This window comes from Saccopteryx bilineata, chromosome 5 (assembly GCF_036850765.1).
Source record: "Saccopteryx bilineata isolate mSacBil1 chromosome 5, mSacBil1_pri_phased_curated, whole genome shotgun sequence".
NCBI lineage: Eukaryota > Metazoa > Chordata > Mammalia > Chiroptera > Emballonuridae > Saccopteryx > Saccopteryx bilineata.
The window spans coordinates 18,114,797-18,134,792 of NC_089494.1; the positions used below are offsets into that span (position 1 = coordinate 18,114,797).

The window sequence follows — 19,996 nt, forward strand, 5'->3', positions numbered from 1 at the left end:
TCTCATATGTGCCTTGACCGCAGGCCCCCAGCAGACTGACTAACCCCTTGCTGGACCCAGCGACTTTGGGTTCAAGCTGGTAGGCTTTTGCTCAAACCAGATGAGCCCGCACTCAAGCTGGCGACCTCGGGGTCTCGAACCTGGGTCCTCTGCATCCCAGTCTGACGCTCTATCCACTGTGCCACCGCCTGGTCAGGCGAAAACCTATATAATCTTATTAACCAATGTTACCCCCAACTAATTTAATTTTAAAAAATGATGTGGTCTTTTGTGTTTGGTTTCTTTCATTAACATAACATGTCAAGGTCCATCCGCAACACAGCATGATCAGTACTTCATTCCTTTCTAATGGCTGAGTAATATTCTACCCATGGCTATACAAGATCTTCAGAAATTTCAATGGGAAATTAGCTTATACATTCATCAACTGAACTACAGACCGTGAATGCTGACACTCTTTGATAGGTGCTACAAAACCCCAAACCCAAGCCACACTTCAACATCCCCCTACCCAAGCATCGGCACTGAGGGTTCATGCGGCTTGGACAGCGCACCTTTGGTCATCTGAAGGAGCAGCACACTGGTAAAGGCATAAGTCTGCTTTGGTTGACATTGTGACAGGGACCCTGGCATCCTCCAAGCCCAGCCCCAATCCTCTGCATTCGTAAGGAGCCATCACCAGTGAACATCTACATCGGAAGAGTCAAGGTCCACTCCTTTGTCACCAAGAATTCCTTTCAATTCCCTCCAAGTTTCTCTTCTCAATATGGAAACTCACATCCATCCCTGTCCTTCCCTTTCCTTCTTCCAATTCCAGTCTCTTCTCAATCAATAAACATTTGTCAACCACCTCCTAAGCGCTAGGCACAGAGTTAGATACTGGGATTCAAACTGCAAGGAGCTTTGTTTGTGCCCTCCATGGGGTCTGCAGCTGCCTGGGGAGACAGTCAGGTCTGCAACAAGGTGAACAAACTGGGTGTTCAGTGCTGCAGGAGCAGGAGGCGGGGGAGCACAAAGGAAGTGCTCACACCACCCAGACAGGGGAGCACAAAGGAAGTGCTCACACCGCCCAGACAGGGGAGCACAAAGGAAGTGCTCACACCGCCCAGGAGGGGAGCACAAAGGAAGTGCTCACACCGCCCAGGAGGGGAGCACAAAGGAAGTGCTCACACGCCCAGACAGGGGAGCACAAAGGAAGTGCTCATACCGCCCAGGAGGGGAGCACAAAGGAAGTGCTCACACCGCCCAGGAGGGGAGCACAAAGGAAGTGCTCACACCGCCCAGGAGGGGAGCACAAAGGAAGTGCTCACACAGCCCAGGAGGGGAGCACAAAGGAAGTGCTCACACCGCCCAGACAGGGGAGCACAAAGGAAGTGCTCACACCGCCCAGACAGGGGAGCACAAAGGAAGTGCTCACACCGCCCAGACAGGGGAGCACAAAGGAAGTGCTCACACAGCCCAGGAGGGGAGCACAAAGGAAGTGCTCACACCGCCCAGACAGGGGAGTACAAAGGAAGTGCTCACACAGCCCAGGAGGGGAGCACAAAGGAAGTGCTCACACCGCCCAGACAGGGGAGCACAAAGGGAGTGCTCACACCGCCCAGACAGGGGAGCACAAAGGAAGTGCTCACACGCCCAGAGAGGTCAGGGAAGGCTTTGCAGAGGCAAAGCTGAGTCCTAGGGAGATGCAAGTTCTTTGGGATGACATGACAGTTGGTGAAGAGTGTGTTCCAAGGAGAGGGGACAGCAAGTACAAAGTATTGAAGCCAAAAGGAACATGAAGTATTGAAGCCAAAAAGAGCTCAGGGAAATACAAGGAACTGGGGCTCAGCTGTGGAAAGAGTATCTTGGGGGGTGGGGGAAAAAGGAGGGTGAGGGGGGAGTGTGGATGGGAGGGTGCCAGAACAGGAATCCTCTAAGCCACAGTAAGGACCGGGAACTTTGCCTGACCTGAGTGCTAAGGGGAGCCACCGAAGGATTTTAGTCAGAACAAGTACGTGCTTTTTCAATGGGCTCAAACTCAAATCCCCACACACGTAAGAAACTCGACTTTCATTTCTTATGACTCAGTAGAAATTTACAACTGGGACCGGGACTCCGCTCGCTGACTTCTCAGGCTCGTGGTATGGTACATTGGATCTCAATGCGAACCTGCTTTACTTCTAGTTGGCTTTCTGTACTAAAAAGGCTTGAAAGCTAAAAATTCTAATCCCCAGAATCCCTTGCAGCTAGAGTTGCAGGTAGAACTCAGGTCCCAACCATCAGATGTATGTGGGAGGGATTTGTAAGGTAGTTGTGAGGCAGAGGCTGTGTTTCTGCTGCTCCTGGTTGCTCCGGAGACACTGGCAGAGGCCCAAGGCCAGTGACTCCTGGTTTCATGCAGAGTAAGAGGCAGGAGTTGGGAGGGAAGCCTGTTGTTTTGGGGACTGTTTATTTGTTTGTTTGTTTTTCTGTTTGTTTTTGGCCAGCATAGACCTGAGAGACATGGAGTAGCTCTAGGGCCAGTAGTTGTAGTGAGAGCTTCCCAACTCTCATCCCCCTGAGTGTGGCCAACGTGGTGCTCCCCAACTTAGTGCCCTGGTGATGTCCTAGAAGTCACTCTTTTTTTTTTCTTTTTCTTTTTTTTTCTTTTTTTTTGTATTTTTCTGAAGCTGGAAACGGCAGGGAGAGACAGTCAGACAGACTCCCGCATGCGCCCGACCGGGATCCACCCGGCACGCCCACCAGGGGCGGATGCTCTGCTCACCAGGGGGCGATGCTCTGCCCCTCCGGGGCGTCTCTCTGCCGCAACCAGAGCCACTCCAGCGCCTGGGGCAGAGGCCAAGGAGCCATCCCCAGCACCCGGGCCATCTTTGCTCCAATGGAGCCTTGGCTGCTGGAGGGGAAGAGAGAGACAGAGAGGAAGGGGGGGTGGAGAAGCAAATGGGCACTTCTCCTATGTGCCCTGGCCAGGAATCAAACCTGGGTCCCCCGCACACCAGGCCGACACTCTACCGCTGAGCCAACCGGCCAGGGCTCCTAGAAGTCACTCTTACAGGCCTAGCTTAGAGCTTTTCCAACAATTTGGGTAGCACATCGCTGCCTATTTCTAAGCACTTTCTGTTCAAAAGAGGGTGCTATTGTCAGCACCTTGGAGTACCTCTGTGGCCCCTGCTCAGGTGGGGCCTCAGCCAGTGCCAGGGGAAGCCAAGGCCTCTCTGTAAGATCTGGGGAAGCATATGGTGTTCTCAGTGTCCATGGAGGGTGGTGGCTCTGCCTCCCTCCAAGATTCCCAAGAGGAGAGAGGGCATTCCCCAAACACAAAAGGGGTTCAGATGCTGGATTGTCAAAAAGAATGACCAAGGTCTCCAATTATCAATAGAAGTCCCTTTATTCTATATTTCCCCAAGGATAGCAATGTGACAAGGGTCTGGCCTTTTTTTCTAAGAGGGAGATGAGCAAAATAATAAAAGTAGCAAAAGCTCAGGGTTCTATGGGAAGTACACTGAGTTTCTGCAGCCTCTGGTATCTGGCAGCCCACCTCTCCCACTCCTCATCTGAGACACGACAGTGGCCAGGAATCATTGTGCCAAGGCGGGGCCTCTAGGGCAAGCGTCAGGATGGCAGAGGCCCGGTTCAACACTGTCTCTGCAGGAAACGCAGGCCCACCTTCTTATGAGGAACCAGGACAATGCGGGCCACACTCTTCACCTCCCCTGTCTCAGGGGCCAGGACCACCTCATAGTGCTGGATCAGCTGGGAGATAAAATGAATATGGGCAGTCAACATGTGTGATCACCATCCTCCGCCGTCCTCCGCCTGTTCCCACCCCAAGCCTCCCTGCCTCTCCTCCCACGGCCTCCTCGCCCCGTCCCGGCCCCCACACCTCCCGCCTCTCCCCACTCACCCTGGCCAACAACAGCTGCATCTCTAGCTCTGCAATCCTGCGGCCCAGGCAACCCCGGACCCCATAACCAAAGGGCACGGAGCCAAATGGGTGCTGGGCCCCGAGGGTATCAGTCTGACCCTTCCTTAGCCAGCGATGGGGTTGGAAGCTCTCCGGCTCAGGAAAAACGCTGGGGTCCCGGGACACCACATAGTGGCAGAACACAAACTGGGTCTTCAGAGGAAGAATGGGCGGCACGTCAGCTTAGGGCGGTGAGGCACCCTGGGAACCCCAGCTCCCTAGCCCCACTCACATTCTTGGGGAAGAGGAAACCACCAACTTCAACTTCTTTTTCCGTGATTACCCGGGAATTTATGGGGACCACAGGGTAGAGACTGCAGGGAAAAGAAAATGCAGGCCTGCCTCTGGATCCAAGGAGGGGCAGGGCGCCCACCTCTTCAACCACACCTCTCTGGTCCCCCGGCCCCTCCTCCCACTTCACCCTCCCCCCACCAGCCCTAACCCCCCCAGTCCCCGCTTCCCACTCCTGTCTCTGAGTCAGCCCCCACACGGGGACCTGGTGCTCCCGGGACAGCAGCATACCGCAGGGTCTCCTTAAGCACAGCCTTGAGTAGGGGCATGTGGGCAAAGTCCTTGTGCTGGGGCACCCGCCCCACTGGCACCACGCCCACCACTTCCTCATGCAAGGCCTCCTGGATCTCTGGGCTCTTTGAAAGATGGTACAGGGCCCATGTCAGCGTGTTGGATGTCTGGGAAACAGAGTGAGAGATGAAGTGAGAAGGGACTTCTAGGAAAGAATCAGGTGGTGGGAGGGTGTGAGAAGGGGCATGAGAAACATGGAAGGAAAACTAATTTGTCATGAGTATGGCAGAATAAGACAGGGGTTCATGGGACCGTCCATGCTAACCGTGACCCTGCAGTAGAATAAAAACCAGTGATGGAGAATCGCATTCTAACAACAGAGGAGAATGTAACATAGAGAAACCCAACATGAAACAGACAAGCTCTACACCTGGCCACTTAAATTACATACAGTACTACAGAGTTAAATTAGATGTGAGCTGAAACGTCCCAGCTGTCAGCGAGGCTCCAGAAAGTGATGCAATCCCTCTTACAAAAGGACAATTCCCTGCCCGCCTCTGCTGGGCTGAGTGACCCACCCAACCTCCATTTTCCTTCTAGCTCTACATCCATGTTACAGAAAGAGAAGCAGGTACCTGAATAGACGAAGGTCAGGTTCAGGATGGGAATAATGGGGAATTGGATCAGGATGGGAGCCCCTGATCTCCTCGCTGGACCCCCTCACGCACCGTGTCTACCCCAGCCATGAGAAGCTCAGGAAGGCTGCCCATGGCCTCGTGAGGACTGAGCTGTCCGCTGGTCAGCAGGAAGTGCAGGTAGCCAGATATCTGGACCGCATCCGGCCCTCCTGTCTGCAGTTGGGCCTCTATCTCCTCGAGTTTCTGATCAATCAGCTTCTTCCCTACAGGGACACAATGGACAGCAGGGGAGGACAAGGTTAAAAGTCATGATCTCCAAGGACCAAGAGCCACTCCGATAGCTGGTAGCCGGAGGGAGGAGACCCTGGGAGAGACTGCTAATGCAGAGTCCCCGGGACCTGCCGCCCCAAACTCATTTCCTGGCTTCCTCACCAAAAGAGAAGATGGTGTTCCAGCCATCCAGGTATCGCTTCCAGAACGGCAGCAGGGGGCGGGTCCACTTGGGCAGAAAGGTGGCATAGAGTGAGTTCTGGAACATGAGCCCGACAGATCTGACGAAGGCCTCTGTGTCCGGGGGGATGGAGCGCTCCAGGCAGCCGATACGTTTCTCAAACAGGATGTAGCAAATAGCTGGTGGGGCACAGAGGCCATCACAGGAGGCAGTGCCATGGCACACGGAACGCAGGGGGCTTTGAGGAGAGGAAGCACAACCTACCTCTGACCCATGCCCACCTAGCCCCTCTCCCAACAAAGGTACCTTCCAAGGCAAAGTAGTAGAACTGGTGAGCCGTGTCGGGCACCTGATCTCCAGAGGCACTCTCTGCCCGAAGCTGGTTCAGGCGAGCCATGAAGCTGTCAATCACCTCATTCAGAACATCCGTGTAGAGCGCAGCCTCAGCTGGCTTCAGCATCCGCTGGTTCAGAACCTGGCGTAGCTGGTACCAGTGATGTCCTTGCCTGTGGGGAACAGAGGAGCAGCACGTGTAACCATCTGATGGGGGTTAGATTAGAGGGCATCTTCCCACCCCAAGACCCCTACAGAGTCTAGGAAAGTCTCATTTTAAGATTGATAACAGGCCCTGGCCAGTTGGCTCAGCGGTAGTGTCGGCCTGGTGTGTGGAAGTCCCGGGTTCGATTCTCGGCCAGGGCACACAGGAGAAGCAACCATTGCTTCTCTACCCTCCCCCCTCTCTTTTCTCTCTATCTCTCTCTTCCCCTTCCGCAGTCAAGACTCCATTGGTGCAAAGTTAGCCCGAGTGCAGAGGACAGCTCCATGGCCTCCCCCTCAGGCACTAGAATGGCTCTGGCCCCAATAGAGCAACGCCCAGATGGGCAGAGCATCGCCCCCTGGTGGGCGTGCCAGGTGGATCCCGGTCAGGCAGGCACATGTGGGAGTCTAACTACCTCCCCGCTTCTAACCAAGGAAAAATACAAAAAAAAAAAAAAAAAAAAGATTGAAAATGATAGAATCACCAAACTTTCAAAAGATAGGTTTTTTGAATCACAAAATTCTAAAATCTCACTACAACAAAGTGGAAGTGGTTAAGGTGGGCATATAGAACCAGACTGCTTAGGGGGAAATCACAGGTATGATGATTACTAAGTAGAGTGACCATAGGCAAGCTGAACTGAACTCTTCTGTACCTCAGTTTCCCCTTCTGTAAAATGGGAATGATACGAGTGCCTATCATGGTAGGATTGTTCAGATAATTAAAGTGCTTAGATCCGTGCCTGGCTGTTAAGTATGATTATCTTCAAAGTACAGCATACAGCTCCAGAGCCCTCTGTATGTGAAATGAGGAGGCACTGTAGTGGTTCAGTCCATGAGTGTAGAGAATGATCAATGAAGGAGGAGATAATTAGAGTTCCTGGGGAGCTCAGATCCTGGATCTTTGTGCTTTTCCTGGTTCAAAGGGCCAAGGGAACAGGGAGCCCCACTAGGCTGATGCCCCAAACCTTCTTGCCACAGCCAACCAGTAGGTGGTTTAGTCCCTCATTCTAGTTGGGCTGGGAGGCTCGCTTGGTTGGGTGTGTGCTTTCCAGGGGGCACTTGATATTTGAGGGCTGCCCCCAACCTCAGATACCCCCCTAAACCTATTACCTTTCCTAAGCAGGCTGGGACAAGTCCACTTTTTATAAGCTAGTTGCAGAATAATAAGTATAATATGGTCCAATTTTAAGAGGAAGAGAGGAAGGCCCTGGCTGGTTGGCTCAGTGGTAGAGCGTCGGCCTGGCATGCAGGAGTCCCGGGTTCGATTCTCGGCCAGGGCACACAGGAGAAGCGCCCATCTGCTTCTCCACCCCTCCCCCTCTCCTTCCTCTCTGTCTCTCTCTTCCCCTCCCACAGCCAAGGCTCCATTGGAGCAAAGTTTGCCCGGGCGCTGAGGATGGCTCTATGGCCTCTGCCTCAGGCGCTAGAATGGCTCTGGTTGCAACAGAGCAATGCCCCAGCTGGGCAGAGCATCGCCCCCTGGTGGGCATGCCAGGTGGATCCCGGTCAGACACATGCAGGAGTCTGTCTGACTGCCTCCCCGTTTCCAACTTCAGAAAAATACAAAAAAAAAAAAAAAAAGGAAGAGAGGAAACCTTACATACCCGTGTGTGTGTATATATATATATATATTTGCATGTTTCTACATTAAGTAGGGAAGAATACACACTAACTGGCCAGGATTACTAGGAGGATGGGATGGGAGTGACCGGTGGAAAGACAATATCTTATTATTGGAGTTTTACAATAAATATTCCTTTTGAATTTTAAAAACCAATAAGGTATTTTAAAAAGAAAAACATTAAAAATCTTAAGTCAAGAATCTGTTTTTTATATTTAAAAAGTATTTATTAAGAAGAACCTCAAACCCCAGGAGTGTTATTATATTGAGGAAAACCTAAAAAAAAGATAAACAAAAAGTGTTGCTGAAAAAGAAATGAAAACCAGAATAGAACCATTTCCTGAAACTTCAGGTTGTAGGTTACCCCAAGAGTAAAACCCCCCAACAGTAGGAATCAGATTTGTGGAACTTAAATGAGAACATTTCTGTGACTGATAAAATATTTCTTGGGGAAACAATGCTTCATAAAACTGAGATTTAAAAATACAAATGTTAAAGCAAGACCACCTTTATTATCATAGGTTAGCAAAATGGCATTTAATTTAAATACACCTATATGGTATAATATACTATATAGGAAACTGGCTTTAGAGAAAAAAATCAATGACAAAGGAAGCTACATAATGTTTGGCTCTGATTCTAAATTTGAGCCTTGAAGTCCAGAGGTTGTCTGCATTGGTGAGAGCTTGAGAACCAAATCTTGCCCTGGCTGGTTGGCTCAGTAGTAGAGCATTGGCCCAGGTTTAGATTTCCAGTCAGGGAACACAAGAGATGCAACCATCTGCTTCTCCAATGCTCCCCTCCCCCTTCACGTTATCTATCTCTCTTCCCCTCCCTCAGCCATGGCTTGATTGGTTTGAGCACATCAGCCCCAGGCACTGAGGATGGCTCTGGGAAGCCTCCACCTCAGGCACTAAAAATAGCCTGGTTGCAAGAACGGCCCCAGATGGGCAGAGTATCGACCCCGGACAAGGGTTGCCAGGTGGATCCCAGTAAGGCCACATATAGGAGTCAGTCTATCTATCTCCCATCCTCTCACTTGGAAAGGAAGAAAAAATAAAGAGAGAGAACCAAATCTTGCTCTCAGGGTCAGAATCAAGGTAAAGAGTTCTTGAAGAGCAGTTGTTCTTTATTCTTTTCCAAGAACTTTGAATAAAGGGCCCAGGAATTGTTAAGTTCTAAAACTGTCCACCTAAGGAACCAGGAAAAAGAAAGAAAACCATGCTATGAGAGAACAAATATATAGGCATCAAGACAGGAAATGAACCCTCCAACCAGCTGGTTTCTTCTCCCAAGGATCCAGGGCAATAAGTTCTTCAGTTCCAGAATCAGAGATCTGTTCCACCACCCACTACTTGTGTCAGCTCTGGCAAGTGACACAAAAACCTCCCTAGGCCTCAGTTTCCTCATCTGTAAAATGGTAATAAAAATCTCCTTCACGGCCATGTTGTGAGAATAAAATGAAATAATCAATATAAAGAGCATAGCCCGATGCCTGGCACAGCATAAACACATAGCTACTTACTACCATTGTTCCTGTTACCTCCACCAGGAGCCACTTTAAGAATTGACTAAAACACGGATGCCAAACAACTAGGGAAAATAAAAAGCCATTCATTGTTTTTGGAGCTCTGTTAACATACTGTTAACATATAGAAAAAAAAAAAAAAAAAAAGCCTGTAATATATCCAATTACAACCTGTGGCACTGGGAATGGTTTATCACCGGTGATTCTCAATTATTTATCCCAGCGGGCATATGGGTATAGAACATACTCAGCCCATCCTTCAGTTTGTCACTGCCAAAATAATCCTCACTTTTCTAGATACAACTTCAAGGCTGAAACCTACATCTGTTCCTGTGCATAGAGAACATCCAGGAAACTTGTATCCAACAGCAAGCACACAATACATAATAATCTTTTAAAGCAACAGCAAGTGAATGGGGGGGGGCAGAGAGATGAAAAGTAACAACTCATAGTTGTGGCACTTTAGCTGTTCATTGATTGCTTCTCATATGTGCCTTGACCAGGGAGCTCCAGCCAAGCCAATGACCCCTTGCTCAAGTCAGCGACCTTGAGCTCAGGCCAGTGACCATGAAATCACATCGATGATCCGACGCTCAAGTGAGCAACCCCACACTCAAGCTGATGACCTCGGGGTTTTGAACCTGGGACCTCAGCATCCCAGGTTGACACTCTATCCACTGTGCCACCACTGATCAGGCAAACATACAGTACATATTTTAAAAATAAAATTAAGCCCTCACAAGTAATATAGTGATGGTACTTTTTCAACTAAAAACAGATATGTCCCATTATGACTTGAGTTGGCATATTTTTAACCCTAATGTAATAACGAAGCTGGTAAATGTCCTAGAGTTACCTTGGAGATACTCTAGTCCAAATTTCCTATTTTATGAATGAGAAATGTTTAAGGCCAAGGAAGGGGAAATTATTCATTTGTCCAAAGTCATACAATATACTAGTGGAAAAGTCAATGAATGGTCCCTGGACTTTTTAGTCCATCCGAACCTCGGCTTTCTAGACTGAGTATCAGGTCCAAAGGAAACAGAGAGGTCCTACCCTGCCCATAATCTACAGGTTTCCCAGGGCCACTATCCTTGGGCCTGGCCCTCTGGGGCTCTGCTCCAGTCCCTTCAGGCCCCAGCTCACGTGGTGAAGGGCCCATAGGCCAGGCCATGCAGGTCCCGGTGTTCCTTCCATAGATCCATGTCGTTCCGTATGGGGTACTTGCCCTCCTGACGCATCACCTGCTCCAGGAGGGGGGCGCTGGCCAGGTTCACGTGGGTCTGAGCTCCCGCACGGGTTATCCACATGGGACCATACTTGGCCCTAGTCAGCACCTGCGGGGTTCAACCAAAGCTGAATAACCACGGCCCAAGCAGGCAGGTACTTCAGGGAGAGAAGATGGGAGAGGGGCGTGTCCGATGGCCACACCACAAGCGGACTGGGCAAAATCACACTGTGTCAGAGGTAAGGCACTGGGATGGCCTGTGGTTCCAAAAGGAGAACACTGAAAAAAATGGGCACATAGCAGTTAGAATATTGAGAGCAATGAGTATCTGGTGGAAGTGGTCCTCAGAAGAACGAGATTTTGGAAAAATGGACTATGTGGCAAACTGGGGTATGTTGAGGTCTAGATATTGGGGGTCCAAGGTTTCAGAGCAACTAAGCCCTTTGGTGAAACATAGAAGCCTTTATATCTACTGCTGCGTGCTGTCCATCAGATGAAGATAAGTATTTCATGTAGTCAACGTGAAAAAAGAAACACGATTAGAAACTCCAGGAAAGCCCTGGCCGGTTGGCTCAGCGGTAGAGTGTCGGCCTAGCGTGCGGAGGACCCGGGTTCGATTCCCGGCCAGGGCACATAGGAGAAGCGCCCATTTGCTTCTCCACCCCTCCGCCGCGCCTTCCTCTCTGTCTCTCTCTTCCCCTCCCGCAGCCAAGGCTCCATTGGAGCAAAGATGGCCCGGGCGCTGGGGATGGCTCTGTGGCCTCTGCCCCAGGCGCTAGAGTGGCTCTGGTCGCAACATGGCGACACCCAGGAGGGTCGCAACATGGCGACGCCCAGGATGGGCAGAGCATCGCCCCCTGGTGGGCAGAGCATCGCCCCCTGGTGGTAGTGCCGGGTGGATCCCAGTCGGGCGCATGTGGGAGTCTGTCTGACTGTCTCTCCCTGTTTCCAGCTTCAGAAAAATGCAAAAAAAAAAACAAAACAAACAAACAAAAAAAACAACAAAAAAAAGAAACTCCAGGAAAAACAAGAAACTGAATGATAAAGAATCCAAATATGAAGTAAACTATGTGGTATAAATTATTTTAAAATAAAAAATATGTTTTATATAAATATTATGTTAACTAATGTAATTCTCAAATATTTTGTCTTAGAATTTCTAAAGCACTAGACAGTACCCAGAACGCCTATGAAATTGACATTCCTAGGATGTTTTTATACGTGCTGAAAAATGAGGGAGAAAATAAATATATTTTGGCTTAGGGGAATAAAATTTTAAAAGAATCCATAAATACTGAGACTAAATTTACTCATTTACACTCACAAACTGAGAGAAAATGACACTTGGTGGTTTCCCCAGCACTTTATCTCCCACAGTCTGTTACTACAGAGATTTTAAAAGAATCAGAATCTGCTTCAGTACAGAAATTAGGCCAACGGGTTTCTGAAAAGAGATGTAAAAATTATAGATATCTATCATTCAAATAATAGAAGGAAATTTCACTTAACTCATAGTCTGGAAAAAATGCCAGTCTCATTGGGTCTTACCATTGGCATTAATAATCGGATTCTCCTAGGACCAATGCAATATGGTTTCCCAGAATGCACCCTGAACTAACGGTTCATTCTGCCCGTTCTTAGGCAGACAGCTTTGACAAGCCCCCAAGGTCCATTTAGGCTTGTTTCCACTTCTACCTCCCAGTAATGCCTGCCAGTGTGGTATGCTTTTAAGCTGTTGTCTGTAAACTACAGTGATTCCTGGAGAGAAACAGACATACTCATATATTACCGGTGGGAGTCTAAAATGACACAACCTTACATGGAGGACAATTTGTTGACATCTATAAAAATTACAAACACATTCATAATATGTAATTGAATACTATATCACCTTAAAAGAAAATACAGCAGCTCCTTGTGTACCAAGCTGAAAGTAGAGACTGTATGTAATATGGAAGATCGATAACCGAGTTAGATTGTTAAATGGAAAAGTATGATATCTTTTGCCTAAGAAAAAAGGGCTAAATAAGAATACACAGCATTTGTGTTTGCTTTCAGAGAGACACAGTGGATTGATACGTCAGAAACTACTTCAAGTAATTGCCGTGGGAGGGGGGAGGGGCAGTGGTGGGAGTAGGGCTGGGTGGTGTAGCTCTTGTTTTATTGTTTTGAGTTTTGAACTATGAGAATGCATTCAATTTTTTTTTTAATCTAAAGAGAGGAAAACAGAAAGTGTTTTCTGAAATAGTAAGTCACCCACCATTGATCAGATAATTCAAGAACACAGGAAAGCCTGGTTTAATCTCTGAATTAATGTGTATGTTTCTTAGAATGTATAAAATGCAAACAGTGGCCCTAAATATTCATTTCACTATTTGTGTGTGTGTGTGTGTGTGTGTGTATGTGTGTGACAGAGACAGAGAGGGACAGAGAGAGGAATGGACAGGAAGGGAGAGAGATGAGAAGCATCAATTCTTCGTTGCGGCAGCTTAGTTGTTCATTGATTTCTTTCTCATATGGGCCTTGACTGGGGGCTACAGCAGACTGAGTGATCCCTTGCTTGAACCAGGGGCCTTGGGCTCAAGCTGGTGAGCCTTGCTCAAACCAGTTGAGCCCGCGCTCAAGCTGGCAACCTCGGGGTCTCGAACCTGGGCCCTCCGCATCCCAGTCGGACGCTCTATCCACTGCGCCACCACCTGGTCAGGCTCACTTATTTTTCTTAAAGTTTCCATCAAAAAATATTTAATACTTTACTCATAAATTTACTTTTGTCTACTAAATTTCATAGGACATTTATCTTCAAATTAAGCTTTTATTTGTATTTTCTACTTGGTTTAAGATATTAATAACTTAGTATTATTAGTAGTAATAATAATAGCAAATATTTCCATGGAGCTTAGCATAAACCAGACACTGTTGCAAGCATTTTAATTATTTATATTAGCTCATTCACTCCTCACTATGGCTGAATGACATAGGTTTAACGTTACCACAATTTTGTAGATGAGAAAATTAAGGCCTAAAGAGGTTACTCTAGGTCACTTTACTGGTGAGTCAGAGTTCAAACTCAAACCATCTGACTGGAGGTGGTGCTCTCAACCACTTACTCTGCTGAGCCCTGAAAAAACTGTCTTACTAACTTAGAAACAAACTTAGGCCCTGTAAAACTATATGCTATTTAAAATACAGCTGTGCAACACCCCCCCCCCCAAGTTTCTCGCCCCAAGTTGACATCTTGGGCTGGATAATTCTTTGCTGTGGGGACTGTCCTGTGCATTGTAGGATGTTTAGCAGCACCCCCCGTCTTTACCCATTAGCCCCCTTCCCAGGTATGACAACCAAAAATGTCCCTAGATATTGCCAAAATGTCCCCAGAGGGGTCAAATCACCCCAGGTTAAAAACCTCTGCAATAACCCAACCTCTTTATATGTCTCTTAACGATTTAATTTTAGAGAACTCTTAAAGAAATACTATCTCATTTTGAAGAAATGTTTATCTTAAGTTTGGTTTCTTTTCCTTCTGTTAAGTTCAAGTAAAATTACATGTCACATTGTTTTAAAAATGCAAGTAGTGGTTATCTCTGAGTTAGTTTACAGATAGTTTACTTTCTTCCTTATACTGTGATTTGTTTTTCAAAATTTCTAATGTGATCTTGGAATAGAGGGCGCAGAGAGAAATGCCATGTTTTAAAAGACTTGACTGCCCTGGCCGGATGCATGGTTGGTTAGACCCAAATCACAAAGGGCGTTGGTTCAATCCCAGGTCAGGACACATACAGGAACAGTTGATGTTCCTGTCCCTCTCTTTCTCACTCTCTCCCTTCCTCTCTCTCAAATCAATAAAGTAAACATTAAAAAAAAAAAAGAAATTTAAAAGACTAGACCAATAACTATTAGTCAGTCGGATACCAGCTCCCGCCCTGGAATCCAGAGACTCTGGCTCAGCTTCCCGGCTGTCAGGCTGGAGGTTTCTAGGACATTTCCTCCTTGCCTAGGCCCTGCTTTCTTCCCTCTTTCTCTGTATTCTTCTTCTAGGTTAGTTTACTCAGTGGAACTTAATGAGGATCTATTTATATAAGAACTTATTTTAGAAAGACACCAGAACATTTGCTGAGAGATGTGTGTCGTGTCTGTGTGCCAACCACCATTAGACTGTAACCTGAGCCGGTTACAAAGCCCGAAGGTTCTCAGATAGGTCCTGTCTAAGTACCACTTTGCAGAACAGAGTCTCCTGGGATCCTCGCCAGAATGAATGGCAGGACTGGCCTCTGCCAGGTGACATTCCAAAGAGTGAGAGTACTGAATTCATTCATTAAAAACTGTTATAGAAGTATTTTTACTGATTTATTAAGATATTCATATTTATCGTTTCAGTAAATGGCAAACGACAAAAGAGAGTAATATATGGTATGCTTTCATTTTTAAAAACATGTATGTGTAGATGACACATGGGAGAAAGTGTGGAAGCCTAGTCACCAAGGACAAGCAAGCAGGGACAATGCTTACTTATCCCCAGGATCATGTGTGTATTTATGGATTCCTGTCACAAATGTCTATTAACCACCTATGCATACAAGGCTCTGTGACATGTGTAGGGAGTTGGGATTATGGAAGATTTGAATTAAAGCCTTTGCGTCTCCTGACTTCTTAATTTCTGCAAAGAATTTCACCTAAGTCAAAATGACACTCTGTTTGTTAAATGTGACGTGTAATCTCAAATAATTAGCATGTAACTTATATTTATGTGATCTTTTTGAAGAACAAGGGTAATTTCTACCAGGAAGAAAAGTGCCTGTCTCATTGTCACGTGTTTTCGTGGCGGCTCAGGCACCGCAGCTGGCGGTATCAGTGGAGGAGTCATGGACTACTTGGCAGGAGATTCTGTTCTAGCTGCAGCCCCAACACTAACAGCCTTTGTCACTTTGTTGGGTAACAGCACCACCACGGCACCCTCCCTGACTCATATGTATCCATACACGCGGAGGTGTGGACCCAGCCTCTCCGAGTCTTCAGGCTGAACGCCCCGTGGTCCTCCGGAAATGCAGGAGAACTGCACACACGCCTGCAACGAGCTGCCTTCGGGCCACTCGCACTTGCCCCCCTCTGCCCCCCGGCAGGCTGTCATGAGACAGTTTCTCATGCTCTGTGGGTTCTGATGGGGGTGTGGGTTTTCTTCCCTGCCCTCCTCAGAAAAGAGGGGCTCCTCCACAATGGGGTACCCCCTAAGTGGCACTGCAGTCATCGGGCCCCTCTTGTTTCAGGGCAGTCCTTTTGCATGTGTGGGCCAACGATCTTGGGGATCTGGGGCCTTTGGCTTAGTCTTCTTTCACTCTCTATGCACATAGATAATAAACTGTTTACATCTAAATGTGGCCCTTTGTGTCTTTCCCGGAAGAATCTGTTAGGCCTTGGCCTCACCTTGTCTACTGTGTGAACCTGACGCGTCAGGTGCCCAACATGCGGCTGGTGAAGTTACAATGCTCTTTTAAGACCTGGCCAAGTAGGAGATAAATCGATTTCCACGATCTAGTAACACACGGTCTGGCTAAGCCTCTGTGTGGCGGGGAAGGGTGGCGGCCCACAGGCTGGTTAGGACAGATAAGGCTGGCGTGGCAGAGGAGTACGAGTCTTCCCACGGTCCTGTCGACTGTCCACAGTGGCCACTGAAACTGAAAGTGTAAAACTGCACTTTTCGATAGAGCACCCCCTCTCCCTGCCCACGCCCTTCCTCCACCCCATTCCCTGAGCTCCCAGCCATTCCTGTAATTCCTGAAGTGCCTGTGTTAAAAACAAACCCTTTGGTCAGTGTTTCTCTACAAAGCGACTGGCAGTTTGGGGCAAGAGCTGCAGTGAGGTGAGAACAAAAGGGAAAGTAATTCTGTGAGTGAGAAGTCTGGAGCCCATTTCCTCCTATGAAGTGAAACCAGTAACGGAATGTTTATGGGTGAGGGCTCCCAAAGTGTTAAGAAAATTCCTCTGACATCCGAAGTTGTAATTGTATAAAGTCTTGAAGGGCCCCAACGACAACGTTCAGAGTGGGCTGGTCAAGTGGCTTCTGGAAACAATGTTGGTGGAATGACAACACTGAATTCCTCTGGCAGACAAAGGAGAACTGCTGTCTTTTACTGACTACAAAGCAGTATGCTCCTGATAGGACAGTTGCAACCCGCTGCTCCTGAAGATGGACTCCATGGGAGTTTTAACCCCTTCCTCCCCAAAGCTGATAAGGTCACAACATCCTTTTGGAAAAAGACAGTGAGATGCAGAACAGGATCCTGGCAGGCCCTTGCAGACCTGGGTGCTGATGTGTTTACAGACAAGGTGACAGGGATGGTTGACTTTCGCAGATGCACATGCACATAGGGAGAATGCCGTGTGAACATGAAGACAGTCACTTACAAGGCAACAAAAGGGGCTCCCCTCACAGCCCTCTGAAGAAGCCAACCCTGATGACATCTTGATTTGGGGCTTCTGGCCTCTAGGACGGTGACATGCAACAAATCTCTGCTGTTTAAACCACTTTGTTTGTGGTACTTTATGGAAGCCCCAGCGAACTAACACGGGCAGACTGCGGGAGGACAGGCTTCCAGAATGGGGACACACATGCCATAGGAACTCAATTCTTGTTTATGTCAATTAGCCCATGGTAAAAGTGGTTTCATTACGTGTCGTTTCACTTAAAGTTGCAGAACCCAGTGACATGTTAAGTGAGGACTTACTGAATATATATATTCAGAGAGAGAGATTTATTTTAAGAAACTGGCTCATGCAATTGTGGGGGCTGGCAAGTCAGAAATTTTCAGGGTAAGCCAGAAGTCTGGCAATTCTAGCAGGAGCCCATGTTGCGGTCTTGGTTCTGAAGGCAGTCTAGGGTCAGAATTCTCTCCTCTTCTGGGGACTTCAGTCTTTTCATTTAAGGCCTTCAGCTGATTGGATGAGGCCCACCCACATTATGAAGGGTAAACTGCTTTACTCAAAATCTACCTTCCCAATCACATCTGGACTGCCACCCTGACATATAAAAGGTTCACAGTAGGTGAGCCTGAGCCTTTTTGAGCCAGCACACACTCAAGTGGTTGTCATGGATACTGCTGAATGTATTGTAGAAATGCATGTAATTCTTCTCTTGATGGTAAAGCATGTTCCCAATGAGGAAGTGTCCCATTTGGAACAGTAGTAATGGGGGGGGGGCCTCCAGGAGTCCACCCAGCTCTCCCCGCCCAGCCATGAGGCATTGATAAAGTAGGATAGGAATTCAGAAAAAGAGAAGGGGTTAAAGGGAAGATCACGAGACAGACAAGCTTGAGAAAACTACCCCACAGACTGCACAGACTGCCCCTCTGCATGGGCAAATCAGTGCTCACAAGACTTTTGAGCAACAATTGTCAGTGACTAACAATTCTGCAGACTGGAGCCCGTGGCAAAATCATGCGGTTATTTGGGAAATGGTTCTCTAGGGTTTTGGATATGACCTTTGCCTGATATCACCACCCAGGGTTCCCCATGTGAGATACAGATGAGTGCTGGTGGACACCGAGAGGCTGCCAAAGTGTTGCTCTACCCTGATGTCCCTTTCATAAAATGAGGCAAAAATGAGAACAGCAACAAAATGGGGATTGCCTAACAAGTCATATGCAGAAGTGATAGTTCTGGGGAAAAGAAGTAACTGAGCATCAGGTGGTTGGTTGTCCTCCAGATGTGCTGATGGAGATGCAGAGTCTATGCCAACACCTCGGGTTTCTTAGGAACTTAGCCACACAAAGGGTCTTGACAAAGCTTGGGTACACTGAGGACCTACTTCATGGATGGATCAGGTAAATTGAAGGCCATGGGTGTACTGAACTGCTGCTGTGGAACCCCAGGGAAAAAACTGTTTAAAACGATGCATGAGAAAGAGAACGCTGTTCAACAGGCGCAGCTGTAAGCTGTGGTACTTGCCCTGGAAAAGACCTCCCAAATTGTACTTTGTTACACTTTCACTGGTTCATGGTGGTGTGGGCTGGTGCCTGGCAGCAGAATGCCTGGATGATCAAACCTTATCCTCCTTGAGGACGAACGTTATGGCAGGCAGCCGATCACACAAGACCCATACCCCCTGTTAGTGACCCAGGTGGATGTCCATGGAAAAGGTCTCTTTGGATGAACATCAATGGAATCAGCAATTTGATGGGAACTGTGGCGCTCATGTAAGGATTATGGCTATCTGGATACACCATTTCACAAGTCATGGTAATCCACCTACAATTCAAGCAATGACTCCAGTACATGAAGCCAAGGAAACATGCCAGCGATACAGTCCAGGGCTAAAGGAAACTGAGGCACACAGAGATGGCTACTGGGCCTTGCCTCTACTGGCAAACGGACTGTAGAGGTCCCCTACCATCCTCTCAAGGATGCTGTTGGGCACCGACTGAAGCTTTTCAAAGTATGGCACTGCCATCTCCATCCACACAGCAGATGGGGGTCACACTGTTCAAGGATCTTCCCATATGAACTGTGCTGCATATTCAGATCCCTTAAGAACGTTCAATCAACGGTGCCACATTTGAAGTGAAAAGTACCCAGCTGTGGGCAGCTCCCTGGGACAATCGCTGGACCTTCCATACCCTGGGTCATCCCCAGGGAGCAGGTGCCATTGAAAGATGGCATGGACTTTTATAGAAGAAACTGAAAAAGATAACTGACAACCAAAACTCAGCTCCCAGTGGAGAATACACGTAAGAAAGTTTGGCTTATAAATGTGGCAGTTTGCCAGAAGGGTATCGTTTATTTAGACAGAGTTTTCCATTGTGAGCTGGGGAGGTGGAAAGAGGCCCAGATAGGCTGTGAGCAACCGAAGCCACATGGTTAACTTTTCTCACTCCACAATTTTCTTCCCACACCTCCCCTTGGAAACCAGGATGCTGGAATTTGAATGTAGCAAGGAGAGTCAGGGAATAGATAACTTGGTGCTTCTCTTGCTGCTGACTGTGCTTCTTGCCCTTGGGCAATCATGGATATTGATGATAACAATCATGAATATGAGGAGACAGCTCTTAAAACAGTCCTGATGTGCCCACATGCCAGGAGTGGGAGATACTCTAGGATAGTATAAGGCAGGGGTCCCCAAACTACGGCCCGCGGGCCACATGCGGCCCCTGAGACCATTTATCCGGCCCGCCACACTTCCGAAAGGGGCACCTCTTTCATTGGTGGTCAGTGAGAGGAGCATCCTGTGCTCCTGGAGTACTGTATGTGGCGGCGCTGCAAAGTACGGTGTCGCTCACGTACAGTACTACTTCCAGTGACGTGGGACGTATGCGTCACGGCTCCGGAAGCGCGTCCTATCACTTGTTAGGGCTAGCAGTGACAAATATGGATCTGGACATTGACTATCTCATTAGTCAAAAGCAGGACCATAGTTCCCATTGAAATACTGGTCAGTTTGTTGATTTAAATTTACTTGTTCTTTATTTTAAATATTGTATTTGTTCCCGTTTTGTTTTTTTACTTTAAAATAAGATATGTGCAGTGTGCATGGGG

At 47.9% G+C, this 19,996-nt stretch overlaps 1 protein-coding gene across 1 annotated transcript in view; it reads right to left on the minus strand.

Annotated features, from left to right (window-relative positions):
• Nucleotides 1–3,351: 3,351 nt before the first annotated feature.
• The window catches only part of CYP27A1 (cytochrome P450 family 27 subfamily A member 1), a 33,326-nt gene continuing 16,681 nt past the window's right edge, over nt 3,352–19,996 (minus strand). Inside the window, exons 2-9 of the mRNA XM_066281044.1 lie at nt 10,393–10,583; nt 5,864–6,063; nt 5,539–5,736; nt 5,197–5,369; nt 4,469–4,635; nt 4,179–4,260; nt 3,887–4,099; nt 3,352–3,735 (exon numbers count right to left, since the gene is read on the minus strand). Coding sequence (XP_066137141.1) covers nt 3,616–3,735; nt 3,887–4,099; nt 4,179–4,260; nt 4,469–4,635; nt 5,197–5,369; nt 5,539–5,736; nt 5,864–6,063; nt 10,393–10,583 — 1,344 coding nt within the window. The 3' untranslated portion in view covers nt 3,352–3,615. The remainder of the gene's footprint in view (nt 3,736–3,886; nt 4,100–4,178; nt 4,261–4,468; nt 4,636–5,196; nt 5,370–5,538; nt 5,737–5,863; nt 6,064–10,392; nt 10,584–19,996) is intronic.